Source organism: Scatophagus argus, chromosome 13 (assembly GCF_020382885.2).
Source record: "Scatophagus argus isolate fScaArg1 chromosome 13, fScaArg1.pri, whole genome shotgun sequence".
Lineage (NCBI taxonomy): Eukaryota > Metazoa > Chordata > Actinopteri > Scatophagidae > Scatophagus > Scatophagus argus.
The window spans coordinates 15176847-15189501 of record NC_058505.1 but is presented as its reverse complement, the minus strand read 5'-3'; the positions used below and the strand labels follow the sequence as shown (position 1 = coordinate 15189501).

At 41.8% G+C, this 12655-nt stretch overlaps 1 protein-coding gene across 7 annotated transcripts in view; it reads right to left on the bottom strand.

The window, feature by feature from the left end:
* Window positions 1-5150: 5150 nt before the first annotated feature.
* The window catches only part of LOC124068849 (CMP-N-acetylneuraminate-beta-1,4-galactoside alpha-2,3-sialyltransferase-like), a 44458-nt gene continuing 36953 nt past the window's right edge, over window positions 5151-12655 (bottom strand). For all 7 annotated transcript variants that reach the window (XM_046407340.1, XM_046407335.1, XM_046407339.1 and 4 more), the window contains 2 exons: window positions 11111-11257; window positions 5151-8652 (listed from right to left, as the gene is read on the bottom strand). In XM_046407340.1, the coding sequence (XP_046263296.1) occupies window positions 8563-8652; window positions 11111-11257 (237 nt within the window). In that variant the 3' untranslated portion in view covers window positions 5151-8562. The remainder of the gene's footprint in view (window positions 8653-11110; window positions 11258-12655) is intronic.

Sequence of the window (12655 nt, the reverse complement as noted above, 5' to 3'; positions counted from 1 at the left end):
ATGCATTCATCCTGGTGTCCAGTTTCCATCACTGCTGATTGGAGCTGGAGCCAATAAATATCTGTGACTACTGCACAGTCATTTAACCTGGGAATGAATGCCAGTTGTACAATTTCTGACTGATGACAAAAGCCAGATGTTAGTGGATATTTGTGGGGGTTTTGAGTCTCTTTCAAGTCAGTTAGTGTTTCTTTGTTGTTGTCTTTATAGTTGGTTGATTGACTTTCCAACAAGAAATGTTGAGTCACTTTCAACAGGGGTTCTGGCCCTAGGGGCCCTCTGACCCCTTGGGCCTCTGGGCCAGTGCCCAGTAATGCCCTTTAACAAATCATTCAATGTGCACATGCATTATTGATGTGTGTGCACCTGTAGGCCTTCATTCTGTACACAGACACACAGACATACACTCGTGTGTTTACCATCCTGCCTCATATGTTTGCCCAGTCACTCCTGCCCTGGTCTCCGTTACAGACTGGGACACCTGCTGTCAAGCCTGAAGGATGGGCAGAGTGATTACTGTAAGTGAAGGAGCAAGGACTTACAAACCACTAACTCCTGCTTACGGCACCACAAAACCACACACCTTCCACCAGTGGAGCCCCTAGCCCCTCTCCATCCTCCACCCTGTAGGTTTGCCACCCTCTTAACCCACCCACCCTCTGATGCATGGAAAGGCCCTCCAGCTGAGGCACTCCCTGCAGGGCAAACACTTAGGCCCGCCAAGCACAAAGGCTGGGTAAACAGCTCCTTAGCTTTCCTCTCTAGGCCCACTCTCTGCACAGAGGTAGAGACAAATGCAGGGAGGATCCCTGGTCTCTGCCACAGCACTATTAATAGTAGGGAGCAACAATGCACACAGCTGAGGTGCATGACATGCAGGAATGTACTGTCAGATAATAAGGATGAGCTCAATAACACCAGGAGAGAAGACAACCTTACCAGTTTCACCAAAAGTTTAGATTTGTGACTTACTGAGAGCCAAGTCCAAGAGGGAAACATGGCAAAATAAACTTTTCTTCACCAAAAGTATCGCAAACGAGCCCATTTTAATTCTTTAACACACACACACACACATATAAATGATTTTCTGGCCAAATAAAGCTGGTGCTTTTCAGAAAAAGACAAGAACCTTCAGATTAAAAGATATTCTCAGTAAAATAAATCCTGTGTAAACTCTAACTTAGCATACGGGTGCCAGAGTTTCAGCAGATGGCACCGTCTGCAGCCAGGGTCACGCATTTAAATAGTGTGTGTGGTTTTCAGAAGTGTGTGTACATCATCCATCACTGCGACCAATGACGATGAACTTGTTCTACATTGTGAGAGGGATTTGCAGTATGACACTGTTTGTACACCCACAGTTAAACCCCATGCAAGCACAACACTCATATATCTTCTGCAAACACACACACACACACACACACACACACACAGGTTCTGTCTCTGGCAAGCTGCAGGAACGCGGTGGCTGTTGCAGAATTTACTACTATTTACTTCTTCATTTACTGTAAAAACATAAATCTAAATTCATGAGGAGAACACTTTTAACAGGAAGACAGACAGATTATTTTGTTTTTATCTTTTTTTTATGTCCAGAAAATGCTGGTGCTGTTAGGATTGTGCATGGGAGCTGGTTTGGTCCTTTGGAGACTGGATGAGGGAAAGGGTGGGCGAGTTGATTTTGGGTTTTGATGCTGAAGGGAGAGTCAGAAATGAGAAAGTGACTGTTCCAGATGTGAAGGAGGATGTGTTAAAGGGTATTTTAAATTTCCTCCATGAGTTCTCTGGTTTCTTGCGGAGGCACAGGTCACTGCCCTCACTATTTGTTCCTCCTCTCCAACTCTTCTGTGCTCTCTCCATCCAAAGGTGCCTTTCTACCTTGGGTTCGTTCCAGTTTTAAAACTTTGTTTTCCCTTTTCAAGTGGGAACTCCCCTCATCCAGTGCACTATCCAAAACCCTCGGGGGCCAAATCTGTAAAATGAAGCCAGATCTGTGGGACAAAGTCATACTGTTACTGGAGGAGCAAAACAGTGAACTCCATAACAACGCGTTTCCACATTAGCTCAGACAAGTGAATGCAGCGCAGATAAATCTACAGTAATTTACACTTCATCAGAGCATGTCAAAGTTTGTTCATACAAACATATCATAAAGCAGTGTAGCACATGGCTTGATTAGAAGCATTGTTATGTGGATGGATGGACGGTGACAGAGTACACAACACAGGAGCTACAACTGGGTGCACTGGGGAAACTTCGGTCTGTCACTCTGGCCTTGGTTTTATCCCAAGGAAGTACAGCTGAAATGATTATTTGAGTGAGCGACAATTTTGAAAAAACTATAAAAAGTATTAAAATTATTAAACAAGACTAAGAGCCTACAGCCAAAGAGGATCTGTGAGGCTGTCCGGAGGCTCAGTGGGATGAGAACCTGGCAGCACTACCATGTTCAGCAGGTGTATGTTTTCTGTGCTCACCATATTAGTTTAATGTGTGTGCGCTAAAATTTGCTAGTTAGGATAAAATACAAAGTACAGCTGAGGCTGATGGGAAAGTCATTAGTTATGAAAAAAAAAATAGCATTGGAACAGTGAAAAAATTGACCTCATAGTGGCTCTTGATGAAAAGTGAGGGTGTCAGCATAGTAATTACAGTTCATCCAGAGGGGGATGTGAATGTCATGACAATCCATCCAGGAGTGACAAAGCACAAATGTGAGTCATCAGGACTCATCATCTGTGGCCCATGAATGGGGACACAAAATTACATTGCAATCCATCACATATTTGTCAAAAAATTTCAGTCTGGGTGTGGTGCAATGACAGACTTGTACTGTCATCTGTTAGGTCCACAGAGCGTGCTAGCGTTTACTGGTCGCAGCTTATAAGCTTTTTTCTCTTATACATCAATTTTAACTCAATATTTTTGACTGAGGGTCAAGTTCATTCTTGATCTGGAAAATACTGGTTGACAAAATAATCTTATCCAAGAGTTCAGGAACTTTTGCTCTTAGAACATGAACTTCACCAGGAGATGTTCAAATTTACTTCAGAAGGGCCACTGATAAAATAATCACAAGATCCATCTCGTGTCAAACTCCATCCGCTCATGTTATATAATCAAAACACTCCAGCTGATAAAACGTCTACAACAGGACAAACTACACATCCTGATGAAGGTTATGTGATGTGACTTAGAGCTACAGAGCAGCTTTGGTTTTTGGTTTTGGACTACGGTCTTGGATAAATCTGAAGCAGTGTGAAGATGTCATGTTGGGTTTTGGACACTTTTACTGCTTTGTGACATTTTTAGACTTGAACAACTAATGTCAGGATGAATTAATCTAGTAAAACTGTTGCCAGTTGGCTACAAGTAAATATGGTATTAGCATGAATGAACACGATATTATTAGAGCCACTCAAAGATACAACTATGATGATTTCTTCACTGTCTTTCATAAGCAAGGAGTTGCAAAAAGCACAATGCCAAGTCTGACTTGCTTCTTGCCTCTGAACGCTTGTTAGTGCATCACGTCTCTTCACAGCATAGCATCCCAGAAAAGGAAAGATTAAAAATAAAGCCCATCTTTTAACAATTCAGTGTCATAAGATAAGATAACCCTTTATTAGTTCCATAACTGGGAAATTACAGTAATATTTAAGTAATATACAGTCATATTTGAAATGTTTTTTATCATGGCTCACTACAGCACTACAGAGGCTGACAGGAGAAACTTTCAGTTCCCTCCAGTGACACATGACAGCCTTGTGGGTGTGTCACATCCACAGACAACAGTAAACTGGCTCAATGTGGGACATGCTGTGGACGAGGGAATGTTGTTTTCCCTCATCCCAGCTGACCTGACATTAAGTAAACAGAGGGGGAAAAATGGGTGCCTGAATGGGTGTTTTCTCTCCCTGTTCCAACTCTTTTTACGAGGAGTTTAAATTTCAGGCCCGGGGGTCGTGGCTGCTCCGTTCCAATCCTACTGAGAGGAGGTGGGGCGGGGAACCTGTCGCCCAGAATAAAAGGGCCGTCGGCTGAAGAGGTGCAGGCGTGCTCATACCCCTGTCTGCGCGACGACCAGGAACAACCGCCTCCAGGCAGTCTGGACAGCCAGCTGCGCTGGGGAGATCCCAGGTGGCGAATATACTCCCTGCTGCGAGGAGGGAGCCTTCCATTCCACCTTGTGGAGGTCATGAAATCTGTTGAGTCAAGAGTAGCCAGAGCGAGGTGGTTTTGGTGACCAGTGAGGCATGACCTGTGGTGGGGGAGCGAAAGTTTCTGGCACCCCATTAACAGCAGGATGGGACGGTCCAGCAGCGCTTTAAGGGCCCTCAGAGTCTTGTCCTCTTTCACCTCACACCAGTACTGACTTACAGCAGCCACAGCTGGACCGCCTGCTATTGCTTGTTCTCAGCGCTTGCTCTTATGGATTATGGTGATGTCGTGGTGTGTGAAAGTGGGAGAAACTTTCACGGCTGCAGCTGAATAGTCTCTGTTTATTGCGTGTGTGTGTGTGCGCGCAACAGGTCTCAAATGGGTCCCTCGTGGCTACAGCAATGAAATGAGATCTGCCTCAGAGTCGAGCAGGTGAGCTGAAAGAAATACACAAAGCAGAGATGGGAACAGACAGCAAAATAGAAAGACCAGGGGAAAGAGAGCAGAGGAAAGTGAGAGTCAGAGAGCGACATAGAGTGGGACAGACATAAACACACAAGAGGAGAAGAGAGTACATTAGGGAGGAAGTCTGGTGGATGGAGGATTGAAAAATGATTTCCCCTGGCAGGTGGGAGATACAGAGCAGGAGAGGAAATCCCTTTCTCTATGCTCCTCTGTTGCATCCCTCCTTCATCTTTATTGTGAGCTTCCTGCAGTTTGTAACCTTGAAACACACTAAGTGACACGCAGTATAATAGGCCTACTTAAAGTATGCTACAATGAGGCTTATGGCCTAACTGTGCTGTAAGGACATTCAAGTCGCCCGCTCTCACATTTTCACAAAAGCAAGGATGAAAAGCATATTGTGTCTGTTGAGATAAAACAGAAAGTACACTAAATGCATAAAAATATTTACTATATATACTGAAAATTCACAGTGTACAAAAAATGTATATACAAAAAGACAAATACAAAAAACAATGCTGAACTGTTTGGGAAAAATAAATTTAGTTGCTCCACAGAAGCAGTCAAAATATGCAAACAACATGTACAGGCAAATATCCATTGCAAACTTATTTATTGAGTTGCAGAAAGAACTGTATGTAAAAAAGAAACAGTAACACTTTTGATCGCCTTGACTTCACACTGATGATGTCGAAATGTTAAAAAAAAAATTAAAAGTTATAAAGGTTTATAAATATGATGAATGATTTAAGCAAATACATTCGGCTTTAAAATGAACAGGGTACCAGAAGAGGCGATTTGGGTCCAATCCATTTGAACTCCTTCAGCATTCAGAAAAATTCAAAACCTGGAAGAAAAATTAAGAAAAAAAAAAAACAGACAAAGAATTCACCCCAGCGCAGGATCTGCTTAATCTCAAAACTTTAAAGACTATACTGGTGGTTTGGCGTGTTTCATTTTAACAACTACAGATTGCACATATTTTACATCATTAATAACCATTTTCCCAAACATACAGTACACAAATTATTTTTTCTCCCTCCCAAGCAGCAGCTGGATTCAAATGATTTCAGTACCCTATGATAATCTTCCTCCAGCACAATCAGTCAAGTCATCTGGGGATCACTTTCAAACGCTCAAAGGACGTTGCAACATTCAAGCATTAGAGAGGTATTCCAGAGATTTAGGACTGCACTTCCATAAAGTTAGGGGTGTGAAGAGACAGATTAAAAAAGAGTGATTAAAACCTTAGCAGCAGAGAGCAAGGCCTCCTGACTTTTTAATTCCCATTGTTGTAGTTGTACTACTTGTGACAAACAGACTGAACTTAATGTGTAAAACTGCTCAAAAGCCTCTTTAATATTAATCTGACAAAGACTATAGTACGAACAAACAATATTGCAGAATCAAACAAAGACGCGACTTCAGTCATTTCTTGCATTAAAACAATAAGCACTTAAATATACTTGTAAATATGTAGTTTACGGACTTAAACATACAAAACCACCAGTATGGTGCTTCAGCTCTTCTAAGCCTGTATATAAAGCAAATAAAATGGACTGGTCCCAAATCACAGACATGAGAAGCGACCTGTGCTGACCTGGAGCTGATCTCTCATACTGGATCAAGCTGCAGTTACTTTCCAGTGTCAAACTGCAGGTGATGAGATGTAAGGCACTGAGAGCGCCTCATGATAGTGCAATGGTCAGCTGTTTCCTGTATCGTTGCTCTCTCTCTTTCAGAGTAATGAAAGTGAATTTGTGTGTATGCGTATGTACATGTGTTTGTGTGCAATGAACAGCAAATATGCACTTCCAAAGAAGTACATTATGGAAAATAGGAAAGAAAATCCCACTGAAATGATCTGACAATATTTTTTTTAAAAAAAATAAACAACAAAAAACAAAACCCTGCAGGATTTAAATGCACCATCACTATATAAAGCCGATTAACGCATTCATTTGATAAAATGACAAAAAGCAGACTGATGTGACATCCTGACTTCTGGGAAGAAGTGGGAGAAGAGAAAGGTTTGGCTGTGTAATACTGAACACTGTCCATGTCAATGCAGTGTTGAAATACTGAAAAGCATGAGGCAGAACCTCCATCTGCAAAGGCCCGATCAGCACATGTAATGCGAATCTGAGATCAAGCATGGCTATTATCACCTCATTAGATTTTCTCCCAGTTTGAAGAAAAAAGAAAAAAAAATACTATAAGTCCATTGTGACAAAGGAGGACACGTATTGTCTTAACATAACCTGCATGAAGCACAGACGTAAAGGGCTGCCAACTAACAACATTTAACACCAAGCAAATTTTAGAACATATTTATCAATGATTCGGTCACAATAATGCTTCTGTCTAAAAGATGATGCAGTCTCTGAGGAAGCGCGTTATGGTGGATATGAAAGAAACACAAACTTTTTCATTTTCTCTGAACAGGAAGCAGGCCTGCCTGTGACCAAAATGCTGGGTAACTTTGTAACAAAATAAATAATTAAAATTCACCTAAAACAAATATATATATTTATATATATTTATATTCTACAATCCGAGATTTCATCATTTAGTGAAGAACAAGAAAATCTGCAGCAACAGGAAGTTGGAAAAGGGATCCGACATACAGAAAGCGCTGGCCAGGGCAGGACACGTTACTGTATGTCTGCGCTGCAGCCTGGAGGCTTACAGCCGATGAAGTGATAAATGCAGTACCGTAACATGAATGACTGGACAGGAGGAAGAATTCACAAAGATACAGGAAGAGAAAGAGACATTTAACTTTTGGGCTCACCTGTCAGCTGGTAAACTAAACAAAGTCCCACAAAAGTGATTAAGACCGACCAAAGAAACTAATACACATTTTACCTGATACATGCTTTCAATGATATTTGTGAAGACAATCTTACACAACTAAACTCATTATTGAAAAACAAACAAATTTAGAGTTTCACTGGAAAATTTGAAGAAGACTTTTATATAATTTATCGGTATTGATCTTTATTTGTTGTTTTTCTTTTTGGTGACCTCTTAGTCACATGGGGATAACTAATCATCCAAACATCAGAAAAACACAAACGACCACTCTGTGTAGAGCCAGTTTTACAAACAGGAAGAATCCAGTTTATAGAGTCATTAACAGTATTCCCTTTCAGACAAAAGGCTTTACTGGGAAAAATGCAAAAACTCAAGTCTGTACACGGCTAACACACTTGAATGTTAGTATCTCAGAGTGACAGGGTGACCTTCGTTGATTATCTACTGTCATCTGGTTTGGCAAGTGTTAATGCTGAACAGAGAGTAAAAAAATGAATGACTGAATGGACAAATGACAGTGGGGGATGGGGAGGGGGGGTTGCTGCAGCTTATTAAAAAGCACAGTAAAAATCTTTGATATTTACACCGAAGAAAGTGAATACATTCAGGCAGCAAAGGGAGAGGAGGATGACCTCTCCCCCTGTACGAGGTACATTTGGCACTGCTAATACTCAACCCATCCCCGCACACGCTCTGTAACAGTCCTCAATTCATTCATTTCTCTTCTGTCCATTCATCAAGTTAGCCAGAAAGTCTAAATCCCGACATCTGCATGTCAATATGTATGTCACCTCTGCTCTTAATATTCATTAGTGTGATACTCGGTAGTGGGGCGGGGGGGCAGGTGAAGTGGTAAACTCCTCATGCCACCAGCATCCATACACCCCCTCGGGTTCAGTCAGCAAGAGTCTTTGGTTCAGAAGGCACATGTGTGCATCACTCCACAGAAACCCTCCTGTATCTTTTTCTTTTAAATAATCTCCTTTGATATGAAAACCCAGACGGTGAGCAGGCCACCCACATTCTAAGGGTTCTTTCTCCCAGAGTTGAGCTGTTTCTCCACTTTCTATTTAGTAGTCCTGTGGGAAAGGCAGAAGGAGACTGTGGGTAGGTGTAAAGTCAGATACCATTGGTCAGGTCTGTGATGACGTTGGCCTTCACCAGCTTGCGGAGGAATTCCTTCTCCTTGGATATATTGTGTGTCCACGACTGTGGGAGAATCAAAATGAAAAATTAAAACACTACAACCTGTAGGTTAGTTTAGGATTTTGATCCTAGTTTCTGTATGCGTGGGTGTTCATATGTGCATATATACATGTGTGTGTGTAAAGCCACACTGGGTCAGTTTTCCTCCCTGCTGTGTTTTGAGAATTCAGTCCAGTGGGTCCACATGTAACCAGAGCCAGTGGTTCCTGTGTGGGGCTTTGGGGTGCACAGACCAAAGAACAGCCAGAGAGCAGACGAGGGAAGCAAAGGGTGGAGGAAGAAACATATAGGAGGGAATGGGAGGGAGGCTGGGCCATGCAGCTGCCTCTGCTCTACGCTGCTGATTCTAGGCTTTCCAACAGACTCGAGGCCTGTCTGGGTCAGCCCGTCCCACCACTATGTGATGGGTCACAGCAGGACCAAAAGCAACAATAAGCTACAGTTTTATTAGAAATTAACATAAGAAACACATCTGTGATGTTTTAAGGTCAACTGCAATCCATTTGCACAGTCAGTTATTGCGTTAAAGTGATCTTCAAAGTATTCTTGAGAGAAAGACAAGCCTTTAGCGAAGCGTCTGAGTTTTGCATCCAGGCCAGCGGGATGGCATGTTGTTGTATGTGTTTGACTGAGTTGGCAGGGGCACAAAGACACAATGTAAACAACTGAGTGCTGGTAAATATATGACAGGAAGTGATTCTGTTAGGAATGATGCTGAAGAATAAAGACCAGCCCAGCACCACTGAGCATCTACACAGTGTGATGCTGACATTCAAAGGTTGAATTTTAAAAGCTGAATATGTTGTATCTGGCCAGCTTTTAAACTAGCTAGTCTGCAAAACAGTTTTCCCCTTTTGACTGGTTGTGCAACACAAAACATGCCCTTTTTAGTAGGACAATGATAAAAAAGAGTGTCATATACCACAGTAGGTAGCACAAGGGGCACCACACTGCCTCACTGATGTATCATTTTATTATCATCAATTTCTGTGCATCTTGTTCATTTCCACAATTTCCGTGGACCTTTTGAACATCCATACAGATAGAAAACAGGCTCTTTCACCAAAGCGACGCAGTAATAGATGGTTAATTTCATGGTTCAACGCCTGCATGGTTCACGAAAATCACACAACCTCCGGGAGTGGGGAAAGAACCAAAAGCATTCCCATTAATTAGCCATGTGTGGCCGATGATGACAATGTTGAGGACAATGATGATAATAAATGCCAAAGCCTCACTGGGAGTTTAGACAGAGGTTATGATCATACTGAGCTCATGGTTTACACACGTCAGCAAGCGACTGACATCGTTGATTCCACTTGGCTTCAGTGTAAACACTGAGAGGAAGACTTGACTGATGGAGGAGGGAAATCGCTCATGAATCTGTTTAGAAAATGACTGTTCAAACGGCACACAGTTAGTCCATTGATGACTGATGACCAGTGCCACTTCAGTGTCAGGAAATAGCAAAACTGTTCTGTCTTTAGTTGAAGTTTTTATTCCTGGACTTTTTCGTTTTGTGGTACAAAAAAAAAAAATTCCCGCATGTGTACAAGTACATGGCCTGTTAAATAACTCAAATGGGTCACTGCAACCTTTACTCTTTGACATGACTGAGTCCAAACAGAGCACTTATAAGCTCTCATGGTGTCTCAGGTTCTTGAGACATACTTGATTTAGGTAATTGACCCTGATGTGATTTTGGTGTTTAAAGCAGAAGACTTTTGTTTTCTTTGGTTTAACTAGACTGTTGGAAGGACTGTTGGTGAACACCAGCACACCGCTGTTGTGTGGGGTCTGTTTCCATGTACCTCCATTATAAATAAAATACATAAAAAAATGAGATCATGGAGACTGTCCAGGGGATGTTTGCTTACTCATCAAAATAGAGGCTGACCTGAAAATTGTTTTGATTTATTAAATTTGGAAAATGGAAAAAGTTCCAAATATGGATCTTATTCTAAACAGTGTACAGTATTACTCATGAAGTTCATACCTTTGCCACTTATAATGTTGTATTACATAAAGGATTCTCCTTGATATACTTGCTTTAAAAGTGAAAGTAATTTTAATCACAGTCTTATTTTCATTCAGTTAAATCTTTGAGTTTAGTTTTTTGTTTGTCATTTTGACTCTATTTCAATAAGGATTAATTAAATAATTATGCATCATGGGTGCTTTGTAGTGAATGTATTTTGGCTGTAAACAGTCCAACCTCCTAGGTCCCTCCCTCCCTCCTTCTCAAAGATTACAGTTACGTGTTTCATTGGTGGCCAGAGCGGGTTGAGAGAAGCCAGAAAATAGTGTTCTTATTAGCATGGAGACAATGACAAAACACCAGATTTCATTTAAAAATCTGGTCATCTAAGAGCACCTGGGTAATTTACAAAAATGTGCTAAATTTATAGAACACAAAAGATTTTTACCTCTTGATGCTGCGTTGAGATGTTCAAAAACTCACCTCTTTAATGGCGGACATCTTGACAGTCTCGTAGTAGTGCAGAGGTGCATGGGGCGTGTTCATGTCGTAGCCGAAACCAGCCACTGCCACCTCATCACAGTTATGGAGTGCCATCGTTATAGCAACTGTTCCCAAAGTTGGAATGTTCTGTTGTAAAACCAGAGAGGTAGGCTGTCAGAACATCACAGTGCACACACTGTCTTTACTTATTTAGAGTAACGCGGGGATTAGTACGGACAAAAAACACATGCGGTATTATCATTTTCAGCCAATTTTGAAACTGAGTACGGTTTCTGACACCAGCTAAGAGGCAGATGTCCTTTGCCTCTCATGCATCTACTTCCTTCCTTTGTACCTCTGTCTTTGTTCTGCTCTGCAGCTGCTAACTGACTTTGAGCACTTGGTGATTAACTATTACCTTTAAGACGCGACCCCTGCAGACCCCTGCTACGACACAGTGATGAGTTGAACAGTGCTTCCTAACTGCCTTGGGCTGCCAGAGATCTGGGGGGTATAGGTGCTGTGTGTGGGGTGTGTGTGCGTGTGTGTGTTTGAGAACTAGTCGAAAAAAAAAGTGGCTACAGAAGAAAGAGTGGCGGGAGGCCCCATTTAAATCATTACCCTGATTTGCAGCCCTCAGGGTAGGTGGAGCTGAATCAGCAGCTGGCCAGCCCCCTACTGTGTGTTCTAATACAGATTCATTTACACATGCACACGCACAGTCACACAGACATTCAACATAAACACCAGTGTAACAGATAGACCTCTTCATTAATTTCCACAAACATAAACTACAATGGTCAGAAGATAGACAAGAAAGTGTGATAGGCAAAGAATGCAGCCTGTACTGTGTGAGCCAGCACTGCAAACAGTCAGACACATGCATAAAATGTGCACACACAAATGACCGGCACTCTCATGCTCTCTCTCTCTCTCTCACACACACACACACACACATACATACAGGCCAGATGCCCACATGCTGAACACATGTTGCAGAATGGAGTTCATGCTGGGGTGTTCTGGTGGCCCCAGAGGGCAACGTTACAATTATCCACTCCTCATGTCCTCTCCAATTCTCTAACAATATCCCTCTCTACTTGCCAACAAAACACACACAACTCCGTAATATGTGGATATAACTATGTACACATACAGTATACACCAGTATCTGATTTCAAATCCTCCATAACCATTACTTTAGACTTTCACCAACTACAATGTGTTCACTGTATCCCTCCAACAAAATGTTCTCTGGTCAAGACCTGATACAGCAGTCTCAGGTCCACACAGACATGATTCATAGGCAAAGCACATGCATTATCTTCCTACTGTACTGTAGTACTGTAGAACTGAAACTTGACCAGGTTTGCAACAGAGATTTAACATTTTGGCAAAGTCAATAACGAGAAATTGTTAGCTCTTTAATATACTCTCTTTCCCGTTTTGTATTTTGAAAATGGCGGAAGTATGCTGGCATTCTGAGGTAAAGAATCTCCAAGAAAGCATTCAAAACAAAGATTAGAGTACAAAAATATTCAAGTC